At 33.9% G+C, this 23,472-nt stretch overlaps 3 protein-coding genes across 10 annotated transcripts; 1 reads left to right on the top strand and 2 right to left on the bottom strand.

Annotated features, from left to right (window-relative positions):
- The first annotated feature begins 744 nt into the window (after positions 1 to 744).
- Positions 745 to 3,369, top strand: LOC109338465 (peroxidase 15-like). The gene is made up of 5 exons (XM_019575718.1): positions 745 to 1,009; positions 1,646 to 1,846; positions 2,270 to 2,435; positions 2,697 to 3,237; positions 3,270 to 3,369. The coding sequence occupies exons 1-4, from the start codon at positions 788 to 790 to the stop codon at positions 3,182 to 3,184; spliced, it is 1,077 nt and encodes a 358-aa protein (XP_019431263.1). The 5' UTR covers positions 745 to 787; the 3' UTR covers positions 3,185 to 3,237; positions 3,270 to 3,369.
- LOC109338464 (serine/threonine-protein phosphatase 6 regulatory subunit 3-like) lies at positions 2,729 to 16,165 on the bottom strand. Of its 6 annotated transcripts, XM_019575716.1 has the most exons (21): positions 16,127 to 16,165; positions 14,567 to 14,670; positions 13,972 to 14,058; positions 13,809 to 13,884; positions 13,653 to 13,727; positions 13,284 to 13,337; positions 12,885 to 12,944; positions 12,337 to 12,453; positions 11,637 to 11,731; positions 11,303 to 11,505; positions 9,918 to 10,015; positions 9,611 to 9,714; positions 9,369 to 9,534; positions 9,094 to 9,216; positions 8,889 to 8,971; positions 8,373 to 8,514; positions 6,987 to 7,016; positions 5,543 to 5,613; positions 4,856 to 5,459; positions 4,722 to 4,757; positions 2,729 to 4,170 (listed from the first exon to the last, which is right to left on the bottom strand). In XM_019575716.1, exons 1-20 carry the CDS (start codon positions 16,163 to 16,165, stop codon positions 4,743 to 4,745), a joined length of 2,346 nt encoding a protein of 781 aa, XP_019431261.1. In that variant the 3' UTR covers positions 2,729 to 4,170; positions 4,722 to 4,742. The 6 variants fall into 6 exon arrangements, 4 of the variants coding, with proteins under 4 accessions (XP_019431261.1, XP_019431259.1, XP_019431258.1 ...); XR_002106559.1 differs by having other exon boundaries at positions 4,722 to 5,459; XR_002106558.1 differs by lacking the exon at positions 2,729 to 4,170 and adding an exon at positions 4,281 to 4,389 and having other exon boundaries at positions 4,722 to 5,459.
- Positions 16,166 to 17,748: 1,583 nt separating this feature from the next.
- Positions 17,749 to 23,253, bottom strand: LOC109338466 (beta-glucosidase BoGH3B-like). Of its 3 annotated transcripts, none has more exons than XM_019575720.1 (12): positions 23,161 to 23,253; positions 22,578 to 22,826; positions 21,469 to 21,673; positions 21,142 to 21,232; positions 20,897 to 21,042; positions 20,387 to 20,630; positions 20,160 to 20,264; positions 19,837 to 20,019; positions 19,162 to 19,366; positions 18,206 to 18,698; positions 18,040 to 18,119; positions 17,749 to 17,923 (listed from the first exon to the last, which is right to left on the bottom strand). In XM_019575720.1, exons 2-12 carry the CDS (start codon positions 22,807 to 22,809, stop codon positions 17,919 to 17,921), a joined length of 1,989 nt encoding a protein of 662 aa, XP_019431265.1. In that variant the 5' UTR covers positions 22,810 to 22,826; positions 23,161 to 23,253; the 3' UTR covers positions 17,749 to 17,918. The 3 variants fall into 3 exon arrangements, with proteins under 3 accessions (XP_019431265.1, XP_019431264.1, XP_019431266.1); XM_019575719.1 differs by lacking the exon at positions 23,161 to 23,253 and adding an exon at positions 22,907 to 23,018; XM_019575721.1 differs by lacking the exon at positions 23,161 to 23,253 and adding an exon at positions 22,902 to 23,001.
- Between the last annotated feature and the right edge of the window lie 219 nt (positions 23,254 to 23,472).

The following is a 23,472-nucleotide window of genomic DNA, read 5'->3' as shown; positions in this document are numbered from 1 at the left end:
GGGTCCCCTTGGAAGGAAATAAAACACTACAGGGGTATGTAAGCTTAATGGGTATAGGTGACACGCTCAGTAGAGATCGCATGTCAGAACTGAGGTGTTACATATTCTCATATTATTTTATAATAATATATGAATTTCGTGGACAATTCAGTGTGGCAAATTTGCAGTCAACGATAAATATTAGCGTCTTGATTTTTCACGGGTATAAAATCACGTGATATTTTCATAACCCAGAAAGGATCTATAGTCTCATAGCCCGTCCTGCCAATTTTTAGTTTTATGAAAATAATGTGACATGGGTGGTCGGCATACACAATGCCTATGCTCATGTACGCCCTAATTTTAATGGGCATTGTGTAGACATCGGCAAGGTAGTTTTAATTGCCAATACTAATTAGGATTAAAAACAAAAAGATAATATGTTTTTTTTAAATAAATTATTAGCTTAACAAACATAATGGAATATAAAATAAAACTTATAGTGAAACTTATAAGATTTTTTTAAGTAGTAGAATATATAAAAATAAACTTTGTATAAAGTATAAACGCTGCCAAGCTCATCTTATCTGTCCAAAGATGAAAAGCAAAAATGAACATTTTTTTATGCAAATTTTTTACTATTGGAAATAAATAAAAAGAGAACATGTAAATATGAATATTAATATTAATATCAAGATCTAGTGCAGTCCATGATAATGGCCATTATCATTTGTTTCTCTATAAATAAATGGTCTCTTGCAACATTAACAACACAAAAACACAATTCTTAGAACATCAGAAACAAGAAATGGGTTTCATTCATGTGACAGTAGCAGCTCTATGCTATGTAGTAGTTGTGTTTGTAGGGTTTCCTTTGTTCTCAAATGCAGAACTTGATCCTTCTTTCTACAAAAATACTTGTCCTAATGTATCTTCCATTGTACGTGAAGTTGTAAGAAATGTTTCAAAAAAAGATCCTCGTATGCTTGCAAGTCTCATTAGACTTCACTTTCATGACTGTTTTGTTCTGGTATGTATATATATATACTTGCTTATTCATCATTTTTCAGCTCCTTTTTCTTAGGATAATGTTTTTGTACCACATTTTATTTTAACATCAATGAGATAGCATTGCACTTTTCTTTCTCATGGAAGTTAGAAATAGATATAATTTTATCTGTTATAAGAAAAGTAAATAGTATAACTTTCTTTTTATACTATTTACAATGATTTTTTCTCTTGTTCAAACGCACAAAAGTCATTCTTTTACTTTTCTATTAATCTATACAGTGTTACACTCTTACTAAATTTATTTTCTTAATATACCTTTTTTCTATGTTTGTTAATTTTTTTCGCTACTTACCTAAATCAATAAAGTATGAAATGTTAAATATTCTTGTTCCATTTAAAGTTTTGATGAAATCTTTTTTGGGTTTATAATGGGGGCACTTTGTAAGTAAAGTTATTAAAGGGAAAACATCCATATGTGCTAAATTATAGCAATTGGTCAAAAACATAAAATTTATTGAGTTTTTAATTAAGAATATTTTGTCTAGATTAATTACCACATTTTGGTTTACATCGTATGGTACAAAATGGCAATGGTATTTTTCTATGTGATATTTTGTGAACAAAAACTAAGTTGATTATGTTATGTTTGTTGCAGGGTTGTGATGCATCAGTTTTGTTGAATAACACTGATACTCCTCCTAAGATAGAAAGTGAGCAACAAGCTTTTCCAAATAACAACTCATTAAGAGGTTTGGATGTTGTGAACCAGATCAAGACAGCAGTTGAAAATGCTTGTCCAGGGATAGTTTCTTGTGCTGATATTCTTACCCTTGCAGCTGAAGTATCATCTGTTTTGGTATCTTCATCCTATTCCTATGTATCATATTAACATAACATTCTCTTTCTTTACTAATTGGTTCAGAACAAGGGAAAAATGGAAAACACACATAAATTATCTAGGGAGGATAGATGTACCTCACGGACGAAGAGATTGTTTCTAGAATTTGAAGCATGACCTATAGGTCATAAGACAAACAAACTTACTGTTGTATCGAAACTCTCTCTAAATAAAATGAATTTATGTTAGAGATTGCGTTAAAGTAACTTCAAAGATAACTAAGTTTTTTATAAAGGTAATACAAATATACTTTACCCCATGTTTCATTAAATTTAAATGATATTCTAAGGTGGGTAGTAAGTTAGTCCTTTTAAAGTTGATAGAAAAAATCATTCAGAAATAAAAGTTGTTATTCTAAAAAATACATGTTTATATTGATAGGCTGGTGGTCCTGATTGGAAAGTACCATTGGGAAGAAGAGATGGTTTAACAGCAAATAGAACCCTTGCTAATCAAAACCTACCTGCTCCTTTCTTCACCCTTACTCAACTTAAATCTGCTTTCACTGCTCAAGGCCTCAACACTACTGATCTTGTTGCACTCTCAGGTATGAAATATTTTCCAATTAACATTGTTGTGTACATGTAGCAACAACAACGATGATCATAAATTCATAATGATAATAATAATTACAAATAAATTAATAATGCATATGTTATCTTAGTTGGAAGTTGGTAAAGTCTTACTATTGAGACCAATTCATTCAAAAGTTAAAATCTTCTTAGTTAGAATTGTCAAGAATTTATCTAATAAAATTATAGAACATGTTCAAGAACTACGTGATTAATTATAAATGTTTCATTTTCAGGTGCTCATACAATAGGCAGAGCTCATTGTTCATTTATTAATAGTCGATTGTTTAACTTCAGCAACAGTGGCAAACCTGATCCAACTCTAGACACAACTTACTTGCAAACATTGCGTAATACATGTCCTAACAATGGACCTGCGACTAACCTAGTGAACTTCGACCCAACCACGCCTGACACTTTCGACAAGAATTACTACTCCAATCTTCAGGGCAAGAAAGGGTTGCTACAAAGTGATCAAGAGCTTTTCTCAACATCTGATGCGGATACAATTAGCATTGTCAACACATTTGCTAATAACCAAGATGCTTTCTATGAGAGCTTCAAGGCTTCAATGATAAAAATGGGTAACATTGGAGTTCTAACAGGAAAAAATGGAGAAATCAGAAAACAATGTAACTTCATTAACAAGAAATCTGTTGAGCTTGACCTAGCTAGTGTGGTCCCAAAAGAATCATCAGAAGAGGGTATCGTTAGCTCATTCTAAATGAATTAGGATGGTTACACTGAAAATGTGATTTGGAGGCACTAATAATTAATAAAGAAGCTATAGGCAACTTCATGCGATGTGCCTGCATCTAGGTATTAGTCTATTAGGTAATGTGTTTGAGAAATTGTGAGATCTTCTTGTACTCTGAATCAAGTAGTGTTGTTCTCATAATCAATATCTCTCTTTATGTGTCTAACTTGCTCTTTTTGATCCCTTCTTATCTAAAGTTAAACATGTATACTCAATCTTTTATATCAAGTGTTAACATTACATAAATTTACATGTGAAGTAATTATTTTGGGCTACATTTCATTACTTACTTCTATCACTTAATTCTCAGTGATGATTCCTTAGAGGTCAAAACTAAGAATAGCTTGTGTACACAAACTTTCAATTATAGAAAGGACACTAATAAACTGGTGAACCAGACCTCATACTGGTCCAAAACTACATTCGAAAAATTGATTCAAACTTGAGTAATAGATTAAAACAAGTGGTCAACAGTTCAACCGGTTGTACATGAAACATAAATTGTTAATGTTGAAAATTATATTCCCCCGCTAAAAAGCCTAAAAAACTATAAGACAGCATATAAACATGAAAGCACAAACACTTGCCTTAATGCGAAAAAATGCTGCTTACATTTTGTCAATTGTTTTAGTCATATGTATTTTTTCAAGTTTTTCTATCTTCATCTTGTCCATAACTTAACGAGCGACGTTATATTCTACACGGCTTGTTGAAGTGAATCTTCATGTTGATAGAACGTGGAAGACTTTTAAAGTCGAGCTTTCGCGAGTTTTAATATTCATTAATACTTATAACTTTCATGTCCTTTTTGGTGATATGAAATTAACTACTTTCATGTTGATAGACTTACAAGCGTTTACAACAGCTCATTAATTTATAGCTAGAAGGCTCAAATGGTTAAAATTATGTACCTGAAATTTGGAGAAGAATAAGCTTTAAATCACTGTTTATACCTGAAAAAATCAATACAAGTTCAAGAATCGGAAAGTCAAAGTATATAACTATAACAAACTTTATTCCTCTCAGAACTCAATTACAAAACATCCCCTCCCCTTCATTTTTGTTCTCTCATTTCCAGCATGCTTTCTGAAGTACAAAGCCACATCAACAATGCTAAAAAGATCAATGTAACCTGAGTTTGAGTTCAACAGTTGTGAAATGAACTTCCCTTCCTATAAAAAAAAACCATAGGGTTACAAGTAATCGAACAAGTCAGACAGTGAACTTATTTTCATACCTAAACACCTGGAACCAAAACATGTATTTGTATTGACGGTTGAACACAAGAAGGAAAAAATATGGTAGCACCTAATTGGATACGCTAAATATATGGACAGGTGAAGAATTCAGCAATAGCAACTAACAGCATGAGCTAAAGCCTCTCATTAAACAAGCTTTAGAAGTAGGTGGGAGTAAAAAATCAGTATTTATACATCAAATAAAAAGAGCTGCAGTGAAGTCCTAAATGCTCTACCCAGCCAAACTCCAGAAGGTAACCTCCCACCTGGTTAATATGTTAACATAGCTACAGAGCTACTGAGGCGAATTCACAGGAATTTACATCAGCTGCTCATTTTCGACTTCTTTTTTGGCAACTGTCGTATCCTTGATATGGTCACCTACAACTGAATCCACAGAAGTGGATGTACATGAACTTGGATTTTCATTTCCTGTGTGAGTTGGCTCAGAGGTTTCAATAGTTTTCTCAGTAAGAGATGCTGATGGTTCAGCAGTGCTCTGTTCATCCTTTGCCAATGCAACACTGGATGATGCTAATGGTCCAGCAGCTATATGTTCATCCTTTGTTAATGCAACACTGGGTGATGCTGATGGCTCAGCAGTGATCTGTTCATCCTTTGTTAATGCAGCACTGGATGATGGAGATGACAGTTCATGTGCATTGGTAGCATTATTCCCTGATCCTGTCTCAAGTTCTCCATTGGCAAGAACGCCAGAAGGGCCATTGGCATCTGAAGATTCCCTCCATTCAACCCACTCCACCGGTTTATCAGTTCCACTTTCTTCTAATTTTGGTTCTGCTTCGGGTAAAGATATTGCCGTGTCAGCCAAGTCCTCACCTTCACCAGTAACAAGATCATCATCTCCATTTGCAATGTTCGCACCCTCGTCCTCCTCAGCAATGGGTGATGGAGAAGGGAGGGAGGCAGCTGACTGTTCATTGGCTACTTGGTCTCTGTCCTCCTCAAAAGCAAACCAATTGGAATTTGTGAAAAGAGACCCACTGCAGATGTCAAGCCAAAATATAAGGTACATGAATAGAAAAGTATAAAAAACTTACAGCACACACTAGGCCGTGGCATTTACCTTTCATGGTCATCTCCCAACCGCAAAGAAGATATAACAACTTCTGCAGATTCATCATCAAAATAGACATCCTGCGGAACATGTACATATTAGGTGCTTTATTATGACCATCAGTGATAATGATAAACACGAGAAATCCCCCAAGAAAATGAAAACCATGAGTAAGTGCTGTAAATTCGGACTACTCGGGTGAAAGCACCATCTAGCCACAGGTTGTGGCTCAAGTTAGCAATCTAAGCTTCATGCAGGTAATGTTAGGCAAGGATTCAGCAGAATCCATTTGATCTTATTGGCTATAAATGTATATAATTGATTTCCTATTATTAGTTATATAAATTAGGAGATCATATATTCACATATTCATTGTATTTATTTAGGTTTCCTGATATTCAGACTACGAAATAGGAAATGCAATAATCATGTAATTATTAGTTGTAAATGGGAAAGATTCCCATTAAAGAATGATGTACTATATATATGAGGGAGGAATAAGAGAAAAAGGCATCAAGCCAATTTTGTGATATGGTATCAGAGCATGTTGTGGCCAGAGCCACGCCCTCAGACACAAAAAACTGGGCTAGTGTGAGACCAAAAATATAAAAAATCTATTAATCAATAATCAAAAGAAGGGGTTGCACATAACCCATAAACTATGCTTGGTGATATAACATTCAAGAGAATCAAGCAGACAAATAGTTCCTGTTGCAAAACTTGTACTGAGTACACATCACAGATGAGTTTGATAAAGGCAAAATATCTCTGGGAACCTGGGACAAAATATATTGTCTCCTGCTCCTGTGCTGATGAACAGCAGCTATATACTCAATTTCACTTCACTCCAAATTAAAAGGTTAATTCTATAGTAGTATATCATTCTTTTCCTTAATTTATCATATTCCTTAAACAACAGTTCAATTAGTACTTCTCTTCTTCCTATTCCCTTTCTGATTTAGAATATCCACTTTCATTATGAATATCTCAACAGCTAATTCAAGCAAAATGAGTGAAAACAACAGGAAAATGAATTTCTTAGAAGAAGGTATTCCACCAAAGGAGTTGACTATGGGAATAAGGCTTTAAATTCCCCTAACTCACTTGAGAAAAGGTCTATCAAATGCTAAACAATAATTCAAGAACCGCTCCCAAAAGTTTATAAGCATTAGAAAGGACAGTCGGTCTTAGTTGATGTCACAGGATATGGAGACTGAGATCACAAATCAAAGCCAACGTATTGCAAATATTATGTACCAGTGAGGTGAACCTATCTGATATACAATTGAGACAAATATTGTATGTGTATGTGATCAGATTACCTTTACCATTTCAGTCAAATTTGTATACAGGAAAAAATTTATCCAAGAATGAACTTCCACATTCAATTATAAATTCATCTCATCCAATTCCAAGACTCCACATTGACATTAAAAGGAATATAAAAGTATACCTCGTCATCTCGTTCAAGGGAGCCGTGAACCTGAAACATAAGATATACAGGTCAGAAATTGTGAACCAATGACAAACCGTAAAATGGCAATCTTGGCTAGCTAGAGCAAAACTGGCCGCCTCGGCCATCAGAAATTTATCTTTCTATAATAAAATATGTAAAAGTTATGAAGTGATGAGGAAAATAATAATCAACCAATAAGAACATGGTTCCTAAGCTCCGGTAGTAAAATGTGTAAAAAACAGAATTTGGTTATTCGTTGGTAAAAATTGTATTCTGTATTAAAATACAGAATAGTTATGAAATGATAAGGAACTGAAGATTGTAATACCCAATGAATAAGAAAGTGGTTACCAAACTCCGCAAGTAAAATGTGCAAAAAACCCAAATTGTTTATTTGTTGGACAAACTGTGCATAGCAATTTGACAGAAAAAGTAGCAGCTGAAGTTATTGAGTTCGAGAATTTGTATAGAGGTGTTAAGATAGTCCCATATTGGATGGGAATATGCTTATAAGGTTTAGGCAACCCGCAAACTATGAGTTAGATTTTGGGGTTGAGTTAGGCCTAGCATGCACAATTCTAATAGTAGACAAGCAACATAGTTCCTATAAAGTACCTGAAAGCCAAGCAAAATTAAAAAACCCAGGCATAACTAAATGTTTTCACTCTACACTTATTTGTTTAGCATGGCAAAGATATGACATTTGCAAATCGCTTTCTGGTAGGGTACGTGTCTTTACTACCTAACAAAAAAGACTTGAGATACTACTTTCCTAAGTCTTCTTTAACCCAGAACAGAGCCATCCATTTGAAGTTAAACATTCTGATGCTAGAAACGCCCATACATTTCATTTTTGTCAGTATTTCACATACTTCTTTTGAGTTCATGATATAGGATAAAATGAGAAAGTGCTAGAAAGTTAAGGAAAGTGAGAACAGAAAGCAGAGAGGGGAGAGATTTGGAATTCAGAGAACTAAAAACTCACATAACTGACTGAATCAGAGAATCAGATCTGGTTCAGATATATAAAGCTTTGTCTAGAGCATCTAAGATCATGTATAACCTAGCATACTAATTGACTAGCTATGAGCTGGTGACATCTGTGTGTTGATACATTGACAAACCTGAATAATCTGATGTATTACTGCACTCTAATAGTTTCTGGTCATTTTGAAGAAATCTACCTTAAAAGCCTTACGCGGGCTAACAAGTGAACAACACACATCAAGTGTCAATTACAATTGAGGTTTGATAAAATAAACCTTCAACAAGTCTCAATGGAAACTCCAGATTTCTCTCTTTATGATAAGAGCTATAGAAAACGAGACAATGAAATGCATGTTAACATGCAGAACGACAGGTGCTCCTTAAAAATGAATGTACCTCTTCAATATCTTCATTATTGAAAATGCCATAACGGAAGGCCTGGCTTAAGTTATTTGCTAAGGCTGCAACATCATAGTCCCGATCCTGATAATCATCATCATCACTGTCCCTATTCCTGTCATGCAATGCTGTCGGTCTCCTGCAAAACAATTAATTTAAAGTCATCAGGTGAGTCTCTTAAAGCATACACAATCATATGATGCGACCTATACTGAAGCTGTCCATGAAGACATATAACCCAAATTGAACTAATGAAGCTGCCACAGAATATCATAACCCCAACAATGACAAGATTTTTGCAGCAACAGATCAGGATTATGGTCAAGTTCAAGCCTCAGACACAATGTTGCTGCTTCAAAAATGTATTACATGTGACAAACTGGCAAGCATACAATTCACCCACAAGAACTTTCTAATTCTAAAATGTACAGTTTCATTCAGAAGGAATTGCAAAGTGGTAATTTTTCAGGTCTCACGTGGCAGCGCGAATGCTAGTTAATAAACAAAACATACCCACACGCCCATTCATAGACATTTTCCACAGCATTTCGCTTTGATAGAACATCTGCATACCAATCTGTCCAATCAATGTTTCCCTGTAAATTTAAAAGGTTTAAAAATGAAGAGAAATGATCAATAGATGCCAAACAATAAGCAATAGAAGTTTAACCACTCAAAAAGTCCTACCACAAAAATTGCTAGAGATATAGTGACAGACCTGCAGATGTTCCTGAATCACACTGTTGTTATTCCCTAACTGGCCAAGTTTGTTAGAAATACGGGTTAAGTGCCCTATGTTTCCTATGCGAGGAGGCGACTTTCCCTCAACGGGTATTGTTGGCTGCATAAAAAATTCCAAACACAAGTTGGACAACTAAAATATTCATTCATCCTAAAAAATACTTTGTAACACACTAATATCATCAAAAGTTAAAGACATGAAAAAACAAATAAATTCATGCTGGTATAAATTTAAAAAAAAATATTGTGTACCTTTTTTGCATCAGCTTCCAATGTGAAATGTTTTTCTGCTTGAATGATTTTCCCAACAAAATCACAATCACGGAGAAGATGCTCCACAAGAGAAGAATTCTTGCTCTCCAAAAATGACAATATAATATTTTCTACATGGTGATGGAGAAAGTTATTGTATGGATACCTACAACATTGAAACAGTACATTAGGGCATGGGATGAAATGACTCTAGCACAAGATAACAGAATTGCAAAACTTACTCAAAGAACAAATCTATAATTCTTTGTACTGCTCCAAGATCAATCAATTTCTTCTCAGCAGATTCACTACCAACAGTTACTAACACCAATATAAACTCTATAATCTGAAAGAACATTTGTTACGTTCATGTTAAAGCCAAACTGCAATATTACTTTTAACAGTTTACAAAATCATGAATAATAAATATAATAAATAAAATGGCATTGTCAAGGTGTTATGACAAAAATGTCAAAAACTCTAGTACCAGTTACAGAATTACCAACAGACTGAAATAGATAAATGCAGTAAATACAAATAATTATTTACCTTCAAACGATGTTTTCCCAGAGGTGGTAGTAACTTGCCAAAAGTAGTTAACAACAGATTTTCAGCAGAAGAAACATCTAAAAGCTTCAGTAGATCACCTGCAGAGTAAGAGCATGATGAGTGTTTATTTTCTCCAGTAGAAACAACCACAACAAAATTACAAAACATCAACAAGCATGCATGCCCAAACACACATGAATCAAAATACAACATAACATAAAGGACGAGTCTAGCTAACAGAATTGAACCCACCAGTTCCAAGGTGGAACGGAACTCGCTATTCAGTATAATAAGAATTTACAAGTTAGATGTAAGTGTAAACATTTATTGGCATGGTTTACTGTCTAATTGAAACCAACGAAATTTGTTTTTCTTTTGAAAAAAGATATATGGAACAGAGGAAAGGAGGCAAGAAAAGAACCACCAGCAGAAGAATTTAAAAAGAGATTAAACCAATATAAAAATGCACATGAAGATGCAAGTTAAATTTGCATTTTGTGCATGCACTTACCCTAAAACATGCTGCCAAACCATACAGATATTTATCCATTGATCAGCCATCATCTACATAGTAGAATCAACTATGACCCTAGAAGACATATTATAATAAAATATAGTCTAAGCAGCCATCCGTCATTGACAATACTGCTTTGGCTATTATCTTTTGCACTCTGCTCCACTCTAAGATTTCTTTGAATTTTTTCAAGTGATAAAATTACCAAAAATTTCAAAATAGACCTAAACAGGACTAACTACATCTTAGCCTTTGCCCATTTCAGCTCTGGTAGCACCATATCACCATCCCAACATGACCATTGTGGCCACCTGTTATGCACCCAAGAATAGAACTGAGACATTGAGAAAGAAAAGAGCATACTTTATCAAGTGATTGAATAGAGAGTGAACAGAACAAGGAGAAATCTCCTACAAGGGTTTCCCTTCACAAAGGATTTCCTCATTCACACAAACTACAATCTTTTGAATGCCTTAACTCTACCCCTTGCTGCCTATTTATCTAATCATTCCCCTCTAACTAGGCTAACTTTCCTGTCCCAACTGTATTCTAATAGCAAATCGAACTGCCATGCTACAATTACCCATTTTATGCTACAATTACCCAATCTGCCCTTCCCCTGCTATATCCTAAGTTCCTAACACCACCATGGCGATTGCAGCTAGCATGAGGAAGCTACCACACCATGGCATCAATGGCAGTTTCTAGAAATCTGGCACTACTATCAACCATGATGGCACTACGGCACCTATTTAACATTAAATACAGCTCATATATTATAATACTATTTCTCACAAGTTGGTGAAAGTTTCTATTTAATTTGAGAACCAGCAGTTTTTTTTAAAGTCATGGTCGAAGGAGGAAGTCTTACCCAGGCTTTCAAGCATGCCCTCAACTGTCTCAGGATTTGCAGCTACCGTGGATCCATTAGTCATTTGGCGGTTATATGTATGATAGGCTCCAAAAGTATGTCTCTTAGGGTCTAGTAAAGATATGCATACACATAAAGAATTGACAAGAACAGATTTTGGGCGAGAATCTTCCAGAGCGTGCCGAAATAATCTTCCTACAAAACTGTAAATAGCATATGATATTAGTCAAAGAAGAAAAGGATTCACCAACTTTAGGTCATGAAAAACTAATGAAGGATTGCACACACCCCACTCCCCCAATTCACGCGTGCACAAAGAAAGGGAAAAATCTACCTGGGGCTGGAGATTTTGGCAGAAAGCCCTGCAGGAGCAAATCGTGTAATGGCACACAGAGTTTCTGCTGCATTAGCATGAACTTCTGGTGAATCCTGTAAAAGTCACACCAAAGTAATAAATAGTCAATGTGAATGTATTTGCTGGCCTAATCTTCTTCTCTTAATAAAGAGAATATGGTTATATACATTATCCTTGCACCATTCTTTTATTCATGTTTTCAAAGAGAATATCAAAATTTAAAACTGCCTAAAATGTGTACATTTTCTTTATACGTTTGCGGGCTTTAAAGGAGAAATTTTATTGAAGGAAGTTGGCGGTGGTGGTACAAACTATTCTTAAAATATGAGCATTCCAATCCAACCAAATACATCAATTAGAACACACAACAAAAGGGACTGTCAAAGCCATAAAGATCTAGTCTTTACTACAGTTAAAACCACTGAAACTAATCAATGAGAACATCCCCAAACTTTAAAAACAAACACTCCCAATTCCTATGTCCTCTGTATACGAGGCTTTTTAGACATATCACAATTATGATTTATGATTTCCTTCTGAATGATAGCTTGCTCCCAATATGATTTATGATTTCATTCCTACTAACAAAATATCCTTACATTTAACCAATCAAAATCCATTAATACATTTTTAAATTTACAAATACTACAAAATCTTTGAGTTTCCAAATGATACTTACTGAAGAACTGAACTTGTCCACAATCATTTCAAGCACATCAGTCTCTTCAATCCACTGCATTGCATCCACATGATTTACGTACATATGCTCATCGGGAGCAATCAGGCGTATCAAAACCTGGTTAAGAACAGGAGCAATTAAAAAAGGGCGGCCCAATGCAAGAGCTCCCACCTAGTGAGGTCTAGGAATGGTAGATGTACTCAGCCTTACCCTCGCAAGCGAATAGGCTGTTTCCAAGATTTGAACCCATGACCTCCAGGTCACAAGGCAAGCAACCTTACCGTTGTGCTGAAACTCACCTTCTTCTAGAACATAAGCAGTTTCTACTAAAATTACAAATACACAAACAACATTTAACAGAAATTCTGTCAAAAATGAGACTATATGATTTTAAAGATTTAAAAAATTTCATAGCAAAGCACGTGTATCATCAACAAACTGACAAATACAAATAAAATAAAATATTACAAACATGAGGCAAACAAGAGAGAAAGCCTAACCAATGGGTACACATTTAAAATATGAACTACATTTTGTCAAAAACCAACCTCCATGATAGATGTGATTCCAATCAACTCAACAAGTTTCCTCATAATTTCCTGGTGAGCCTGGACAGAAAAAAATAAGAAAATATCAGCAAATTGATAATTACAACTCAATGGAGGCATAGCACAACATGGAAAGTTAATACCTTAACATTTTAAAAACAATGTCAAATAGTTTGTAGTTTTCATTATATAATAATATGATACATTCATAAAATAGGTCAGTAAGAAAAACTTCTAGTTTTCAGACCCACTAGATAGCACTATTAAATGAAAATGCATCTTGTTCTGAAATAATCATTTGCAGTTTTGCACAGTATAGTTCAATGAAATAACCATATGCCAGCCATGGTAAGAAAGATATTTCTGAAATAATAACTTGAAAAGTACTTGTGGGCTTACTTGAACATATTGCATGAAAGGAACTGTCTTGCGTAACAGCAGGCATATAACTACCTAGCACCATAAGAACTTGGAAGTTAGAAGGGCTGAACATACTTATTAATGGAACTAAAAAATGAATATTATTGCTTAAAAAGAGAAGGAACGAAAATTATACAGAATGCTAAGTTCTTGTTAGTTGTTACAAAGTGTAAGTATTGACAAACTTAATCAGAATTAGTTCAGAAGTCAAATAATTTTGGAGTCAGAAAGCATAAGTAGCTCAAGTCATGGGGTTCATTTCTGGGAAAGCTCAACCCTTCTCAAAACAAAGGCAATTCTACAGCATAACCAAACATCAAGTGAGCTTGAAACTCAATAAATCAGTACCTTGCTAAAGTATCCAGCTAGTAAGTTACTATGGGAATGAGTTGGGTCCAGAAAGGAGAACAACAAATTCATCAACTGCCAAGAAGGAATGCAGTCAGCTCTTATAAAAAAATAGTACAACTAAAAAGGGTTGTGTTAAAAGTTCTGGTGTCTTACTTCCTCATCCTCTACAAGAGTTTTGAGTATGGTATCAACTTCACAGGTAAATACCTCACAAGCTAGAAAAGGAAACCTGTTACAGAATAATAGAACTAACATGTATCACTGTAAACATCCAGCAAAATAGGAACTTAATCAACCCCCAATTTAAGCAACCTACTTGAAAGTTCGCTTCTTTTCAGAATCCTCAGGAGCTTCTTCAACAATGTACCGTATCAATTGTTCAACCTGTGGTCTTCCAGACAAACTGCAACATGCAACATCAAACTCCACTCAATGCCAAATGAATTAAGACAGGTACAGTTATCAAATACCAGGTTGAAAAAATAATAAGGGAAGAATTTATCCCCAACAAAAATAAGCAACTAGTACCCACGCAAAAGAGATATATAATTAAATCTTTGGAGCAAAAAAATATATTCTAGTATTTACTTGATAAAAACAAAATTTCCACAAAGTTTCTACTTCAATCAGGGGGAACTGTCCACTTAAGAATCCATAAAACCCTGCCTGCTATGCTTTGTTTCAAAGCTATACATAGCCGGTCCTAAACTCGGATAGCAAGTTTCTGTTATAAATACTAATTCAAAATTATAGGATCGGTTATAAATTAGTCTGATGAGTATTATTATAATTCATCTCCGTAGGGATAATTTCTACATAACAAAAACAGAACAGGTAAAGCAACTAGAAAATATGGCTTAATAATTTTTTATAAGAAATACATCTTGTTAGTCAAAATGATAGAGCATTACAAGTTTATAAGGCGGCTATTAAGAGCTTTGCACTCTTGAATAATTTCATCGTCATCAAGTAGTTCGTCCAAAGTAAAATTCTCCCTATCCAAAATGGTCTCCACCTGCAACATAATACATCAAATAAACATTAAAATCACTCAAATACGAGGAATCTAAATTTCATTTTAGAAGTTAAATCAAATAAATGTAACACTATTCTAGACCCAAAAGAAACAGTCAATTAATGTATTTCAAATTTACACTCTAGAATTTCAAGCTTTAAAATAAAGGTTCCATGCAATGCACTTGCATATAAAAATACAAATATACTAATTTGGTATCTTATTCTCATACACAACAAAGAAACATAATCCATAATATCCTACAACATGATTTCCAGTCCTTCTCCATTCAGAATAGCCGTAAAACACTAAGGAGATCCCCTTCTCACCCCACCATATGAACACAAGTATTGTTCACATGCATCCATTTGAAATAGTTTGAAACTTGGAACAGTGAGACAGATTATCATATTTCACTTGCATATAGAATTGATTCCACCATCAGTCAATTCATAGAAGTCCTAACTTAGATTCTACTCATACTTCATGTATTCAATTATCCATCTCTGTTTCTACTCTGCATTTTTGACACTGACAACTATAAGAAACTTAGCAAATGATGTCCAAAATAATTATAAATTAAACAATATACATGTCCTACTCTAATGAAACCTAATCTCCCTTCATGAACAAGGATAAAACCTAGCTTCTAGTCCATTGGACCATTACGAGGGAATGCTCACATGTTTATGTAGAAGAGTTGAGCAACGTATTTTTTTATTTTCTTCTTTAATGTGCTGCTCTTTTCTATGGATGAGAAATCCTCCTAACTAGAAATTTAATATTAAAAAATGGAGCCAAGATGACTTTAAAAATAAGCCATAAAAATGAACACAACACCCTTAAAAATGTGGGCATTTATCTACAACCAAATACACAATACAACTGCAGGGACATAGCAATGCCATTTTGAACATAAATTTTTATCCTATTTTTACACCACTAAAAACCATGACGACCAACATGCATCAAATAAAAATTAGTACCACTCATCTACCATCTACCATGACACAAACAAGACAAACAGTGTGGTCTCAACACTACTCCAACTATCATTTCCATACCCGAAGTGCCGAACATTGCCCTTGATGAAGCATTTTTTAAATCATTCAAAACAAATATCAACCAACAACAATCTCATACTATTAGTTCATTAGAATATCAAGGATTTCTAAACTTCTAATTACTAAACATTGACCAGAACATCAAAATCCAATCAGGACCAATTAAAACCATGAGAATCTAGAATAGTATAAAAAATATTATTTATCACAAATGTATCACAAAAATTTCAACAGCTGCAACTTCTTGTAAGTTCCTATAAGTTCAATTCTCAGAATAGTAACAGAAACACAATCCAATAATTTATTCAAAACAATGAACACAAAATGATGACCGAGGAGTGAATTAAAAGGAAAATCAAATCAGAAACAAGAATGATAGTTTGAAAACTCACCGGAGAGACTGTAGACAATCCAGCCATGCGCCAAAACATGATGAATTTCTTGAAGAAGCAGAAAACCGAAGACGAATCTGATAACGCAGAAAACCTAACAGGGTTGGCCACAAATAAAATTGGAAGAATCGCGGGAAATGGAAGAGAAACACTAGAAGAAGAATCGGTGAAGATGAGAGTGAGATCAAATCGAGAGAAAAAGAAGATAGAAATCAGAACCAAAACCACTTTCAAGGTTCATCATTTTATCCCATCTTCACTTATCTAAGACTCTCAATTATTTAAATTAATAAATAGCTTCTGCCATAATTTATTTTCTCATTTTTTACACAAATCCAGATAAAATAAAGATTCTTTTTCAAATCATATGATTATATGTTATGTTGATAATTTATTATTTATTTAAAGCAAAATAAGTAAAAAAAATTGACAGAATTTCAAATTTGTAATGACATGCTACATTGGAATACTCTTATGGCATCACTCTCACGACATTTATTGCTAACAATAAATTGATTGACTTTTATTACTAAAATATACATTATTTAATTAAATATGTTCAAATATCAACCTTTCAAATAAAAATCTATTTTGGAATTTTGACTATTTGGTTGGCTATAACCAAATGTATGTTTGGTATAATTTATTGCTATAAATTTATTGACTTTTTATATTAAATATGTTCAAAATATCAACGTTTCAAATAAATTTCTATTTTGGAACTTTGAACATGTTATTTTATTCAATAAAGTCTTATTGGATCCACATGAGTTTGATTTTTGAAAATGATATTAGTTGAAAGGAGTAATCATGATCTCAAAAGGATTAGTTTTTAGTTTGCCGTATTGAAATTGTTGTTGTTGGGTATTGTTACTGGTATAGTTGAAAAAATTAAATTATAATTGTTTATGTATGAGAATGAGTTAAATATGTTTAAATTGGAGTATGTTTGCAAAAGCATGATTTTAAAAGATGCTTCTAGTTTGACTTGTACAAATAATTGTTTTTTATATTAATAAATTTGGCCTCTAATCATTTTTATATATTAAATAATTAAAATAGGTATAAAGTTGTTTGTATAAATTAATAGTGTTTATTAAATAGATAGATAAATTGAAAGGCCTCTGATGGGAAGAAAAAAATGTAAAATGAAAAAAAATATAGGAAAAAAATAATGGTAAGCTCCAAAAGGAAGCTTGTGAAAAATAATAATAATTAAGTATTTTATAATTTTTATTTAGAAAATTGAAGAAATTATTTTTTGAAAGATATCAAACATATATAAAGTTGGATACGAATTTTGAAATGAAAATAAGTTACTTATGTGAGAAAATAAGTTTTAGTGAACATGCTATATGAACTTTTTTATACACATTCCTTTCGATTTAATGTGTAGGTACACTAGAAAGTGGCTTAATGTATCTAATAAAATTTGTTTGAGGAAAGATAGAGAGACACATTGATGAAGAAAGGTTCTGCATTCATTTTATAAGTTTTTGTTGGGATAAATCTCACATAACATCACTAACTAACTCTGTCTCACCTTAAAAACCAAAAGAAATTAACTGAAAACAGAAAATAAGTTTTAGGGAAAAAAATTATTTCTACTTTCTATAATCTGATTTCCCTTTAAAAAAGTATGGTTAAGAAGCAGAAAAAATGAGCTCAAATAAATAAGTTCCCATTAAAATGTTCTAATACAATGAATCATACTAATAAATAAGACTAAGCTAGGAAGTGTCCCAACTTAATTCTCTAGCCACCAGCTTCCATGAGCTCCAATAAATTGTGCTTAACCTATCAATATGAATAAATAATCATTCATTTGTATTTCTACATAGATATTCTGTTTCTGACACTTGAACAAAATAATCAACTTCATTTTCTCACTAATTTCATGATCACAAACATACCTGTTAAATATAAGCACGCGATTAGCGTCAGCATAATGCTAAATATGCAAGCCCTTACACCAACAGCAGCTGAGGTTGATCTGCATATAAACATTGATAGCTTCATTAGTATGATAGACCGATTCGATTAACACGACAAAACTTCCATAACGTAAACAGAACTTACTTTTCTACAAGGTCCTTGACAGATTCAGTTGTCAGTCCAAAATCAAAAGGATAAAGTGGATCATAGTGAGGATCCCCGACATTCATTGGGAGTTGATCTACCGACTTGAACCATGTCCTCGCAAGCTTACCGGTGAAACCATAGTCACCAAAAAGGACATCTGTCACACCCTGGCCCTCGGTGCCCGGTAACCATGCTGCCACTAATGCATCTATAGAGGAAACATATGGTTCAATCACAATAGGCCTGCCAGAAATGACGATAACCACACACTTGATAGTCCCACAGACGGTATTGATGATATTTGGGCCAGGATCCGCCAATGTAAGTGCTGTGCTGTCACCGGCAGTCTCAGCATAAGGAGGCTCGCCAACAACAACAATGGCATAATCAAATTTATTGGAACTAACATATTCACTGCCAGGGTTGCCTTGAAAGACAATTTGTGTGCTTGGATCAACCGCCGATTTTATGGCACTGAGAATGGTTGTTCCTGTCCATGGAAAAGAAAGCCCATCAATTCATTTCTATAATAGCTTATTCCTTTTCTTGAAGCAGAATCTTACTCTTGTCTTTGTATATGCCTATGATGCACTTTATAAACTTTATATTATTAAAATGTTCTCTTTTTCTTTCGACACTTTGTCCTCAAACAAGTAGAGAAAAGTTTCAAAAACTGAAATATTTACTGCCAATGTGATATGAAAATGTATCGGGTTCAAGTAACTGAGAAATAATCAAAGCAACTTCAAGGATTTAAGCACAGCTGCTTCTGAAATACATGCTAGTATTTATTTGAAAATATACATCAAAAGCATAGTGCATATTATTACAATGACTAGCATCTAGAGACTGCTGGTGTTGCCGATGAATCCTTTGGTACATCTCGAGACCAGAATCTCATGTTGCCATAGGTCAATACCTTCGCTTGCTATGAATGTCTAAAATTCACTTACCACTTGTGTCAGTGTTGCCGGTGAATCCTTGCCATTTGATTGTCCACCCACCACATTGGTAACCCAAATTATCAGCATGAGTACCAGCAACTAGGATTTTTGAGGTTTTCTTTGGAAGAGGCAGAAGTGGAGCACTTCCATTTTTCCCATTCTTAAGCAGCACTAGAGATTTTCTCACAGCTTCCCTCGCTAGGTTCCTGTTTTCCTAGTTAAACAACATAATCTTCTATGACTCTCAATATCTCAATTATGCAATGATATTTTCTAAAATACCGGTAAGAAGGAACGCCACTAAAGTTGCATATGACTTTTGTCCTTAACACACTTGTTACATGCTACAGATATGGTCAACACAGAAAGGTATATATCTTTTTAGTTAATGCAAAAAAAGGGAGGTATTCAGTTCATAGCAATTGGAAATGGTTATCTCATTGGTGGATTTGGCAGCAAGAGAGATGGATTACTCATTCATGGTATGCAATATTGCAATGTGGCTCAGGATCTATCATAATATGCAAAACGACTTCAATTGTCGAGAAAGCATTTCCATCAGATATGTTGTTTTTATCAAATGAAACATAATGTGATAATATGTTATTTTGATTGAACTAAATAGTGAATCAAGTTCTGGACTGAAAATACAATGTTAAGGTTAGGATGGTTTGAATGACTCACCTGGCTTCCAAGCTCGTTGACTAAACTTGAATCTGCTAGAGGATTCTCAAAGAGACCCATGGTGAACTTAACAAACAAAATTCTCTCAACAGCATCATCAATACGATCCATTGGAATAATCTTGTTCTTGACCAAGAGTGTAAGATCCTGAATGAACTCTTTGAATATGAATGGGACCATCACCTGTAATAAGAGTCAACAGAAAGACATTTGTATTATAATCGTACACTTCAGTGAGCATAACATTTTTCCATGAATTAAACTGAGCAGAAATTTATTCACTCCAGTCTTGCTACAAATTTCAGCATAGAGAACAGACTAACCATATCGACACCGGCTTCAATGGAAGCCTGGACAGAGTATGAGTAGTTTGAACCGGGTGGTGCTGTGATTTTGTCAATACCTTGCCAATCTGAGATGACAAATCCCTGACGAAGATCAATGTTAAAAAGCATTTGGTAAGCATCTTTCCATTGCATAGAACAACTGTACTATCAACATTTATTATGCAGTTAAGTATGAATAAGAAGAATAAGAAGTAGCCGATCACCTTAAACTTAAGGGTATTCTTGAGGAAGCCGGTGACTAGATCACGATTTGCATGCATCTTTATTCCATTCCAACTGGAGTACGATACCATGACCGTAGAAACCCCTTTAAGGATGGAATCATAATAGGCAGGCATGTGAATGCCCAACAATCCATGCCAGTCAATCAATGTGTTGTCCTCATTAACTCCCCTGTTTGTACCACCATCTCCAACAAAGTGCTTAGCACAAGCTGCTACCTTTGTCCTACCACAAATTTATAAACCCGATAAAGGATAGGCGGATAAAACGAACTTTCGATACATAGGTAATCAGTAACAACATAAAAAATATAAGTCAATTATGTAATTCAGATTATTTTTTCTTATTCATTTATTGTTGTGATTTAATAATAGCAATTGATATCAATAATAATAATAACATTTATAAAGTGTGTAGATAAAGAACCTCAATTATAGTGATGATAGTAATAATAATCATAAAATGCAGTTCTACTATCATTAAATTCATACTTGTCACCAACATATGGTAACCCCTTCTTGTAATCGGCTGGTACGTCTCCTTGTAGACCAGTTATGATCTCTGTCATTTCTTGAACAATTTTATGATCCTCGCTATAGCTTTCATAACACCGACCCCATCTTGGATCTCTACAAACCTGTAAACAATGTTTGGGGAGTAATCAGTAAAATTCTAAAGAAAAAAAACAGTACACATTTGACTGTCTCAAATTGTGTAACAACTTCATCTTATTTACCGCAATGCATGGAGCAAAAACATAAGGAATCCCAGTAGCTCTGACTTCAAGAGCAGTTGCAGCACCTATCCGTTGTACCAGTTCAGGATCCCTGTTCGTTAAAGGGTAAAGGAAACCAAAAGTACCGATAAAACATCAATAAGATTAACATAATCTGAGTTTTAAACCTACAGAATACTCCATACAACAACTACCTCTCACTCTAGTATAATCATTCAAGTGAAAAAACGCGGGGTACATAAATTACCAAATATTATCACATTTGACGATTGTGTACCAAAAATGTTTTCCATACACCGACAAACAGGAGTAGAAATCTCAACTTGCCTGGTACATCCAAGCCCGACATTATGGGGAAATATGGTAGCATTATAGACATTATTGTGTCCATGAACAGCATCAATCCCATACATCATTGGTATGCCCAATCGACTTGCCAAAGATCCTTTCTGAAATTCATTTATCATATTAATCCAATCTTGAGCAGTAGCCTTTGGAAGTGGTTCGCTACCACCACCACTCAATACACTCCCTGCACGCAATTGAAAGAACCAACGTGATTGTTTCATCTAACACGTTTTTTCCCGCAAAAACTCATTTCTAGGAAATATCATCTTTAAAACAAAAAAAGATACAAAAATCTACTAGCCATTAAAAAGGAGAAACATACTCAAACATGAACAAAGAGGAAGACAAGTGGACATTGGAGTATGAGAAGAAGCTCAAATTGAAGCACCAAGAAAATAGCACAAAAAGTGGCAAATTCCCCATTTTCTAAAGTTCCCTTTCGTGCCACTATGAACATTATATCCCCGTGCTTTAGAGTCTAGCATTTAGTTTCCATATTTAGAATATATAAACACATTAAGTACAAATTAAATGTAGATTGCATTGAATTACCATTAACATATAGTAAAATGAATGAAGAAACATTCTATTTGATGAATGAAATCTTGAAAGGGAATATGTAGTAAAGAGAACTCTCACAAGGTAACCAACATCTGATCAAAATTCTGTCTAGAGAATCAGAGATAATAAAATGAAAGGATGATTTATGTGTGCAAGGTAAAATTACACAAAAGAAATTCCCTTAACATAAGTGAACAGAAACATGACAAGGAAAGGATGTATTGAATTTGAAAGATTAAGAGATTCATTACCACATCAATGAAACATTGAAATGCAAAGTAGGTCCACACACAAAATAAATAGAACAGAAAGCTAGCAATAAATTGGTTATAGCTTAGAACCTTACACAATGAAAATAAAAAATACCAAAAATAATTGAAAGACATAGATGGAAAGTATCTAAAAATTACAAAAGTATATTGGTAAAGACAACCATTTTGAAGTAACCATGTTCATAGATTCAAACACTATTAACTAAGAGAAAAGGGAAACTTATACAGTTATAGAAAGGGGCTCTTAGTTCTTACCAATGAAGTTAGTTTTCATAACCTCAGCATTGGCAACACTCCTATCAATTTGAACCATTTGACCAATCTTCTCTTCCAGGGTCATTCTATCAAGCAAGTCCTTAACACGAGTTGCAACAGGTTGCTTTGGATCTTTGTATTTCAGATACTCAACTTGAGCATCTACATTTGATGCTAACAATAACCAACATAACCACAAAATACCAAACAAACCAACCAATGCTCTAGACATGATGAATTTCTCAACACCTGCAGGATTGAACAAAAGATAAACAAAACACACCTAATAATAAAGATTTAGTTTTTTTGGATTTAGAGTTATACCCCACTTGGATTGATTCTACGGAAAATGAAAAGGCATGAAAAGAAAAGCATATCAATGAAAAAGGGGTAACCAAGTTACTTGAATCAGAAACTTTTTTATTTATTAAAATAATGAAAATGTGAAAAGTAGTACAAAGCATATAAATATCAAAGAACAAAGATCAAGCATTTTTTTTATTTTTTCAGTAGACAACAACTTTTGAAAGCAACCAAAACAAAAAGTGATGTTAAGGAAACAAAACAAGAAGTAATAACATACTTCAACTCAAGTTTGTGTCTGTGTCAGAGAGAGAAATAGAGAGAGAGAAGACTAGTAAAAATGAGATTTTGATAGAAAAGATTGAAACTTTGAATGGAATGAAGAAATGGGGTGGTGATAGAAATAGTGAAAATGGGTAAAAATAAATGGAAGATATTTGAGAGAGTGGCGTTACTTAAGGGATAGTAGTGGGAGACACTTGCCACTGTTTTCGTTTGAGTTGGACGGTTTTGCCTCTTTTTGTGAAATGTTAATAAAATGTGAAGTTTGCCTATGACTTTGGTGAGTGTGAAGTGTAACATAAAGTTATAA

Source organism: Lupinus angustifolius, unplaced genomic scaffold (genome assembly GCF_001865875.1).
Source record: "Lupinus angustifolius cultivar Tanjil unplaced genomic scaffold, LupAngTanjil_v1.0 Scaffold_26_26, whole genome shotgun sequence".
Taxonomy (NCBI): domain Eukaryota; kingdom Viridiplantae; phylum Streptophyta; class Magnoliopsida; order Fabales; family Fabaceae; genus Lupinus; species Lupinus angustifolius.
This window is presented reverse-complemented; position numbering and strand designations above follow the sequence as displayed.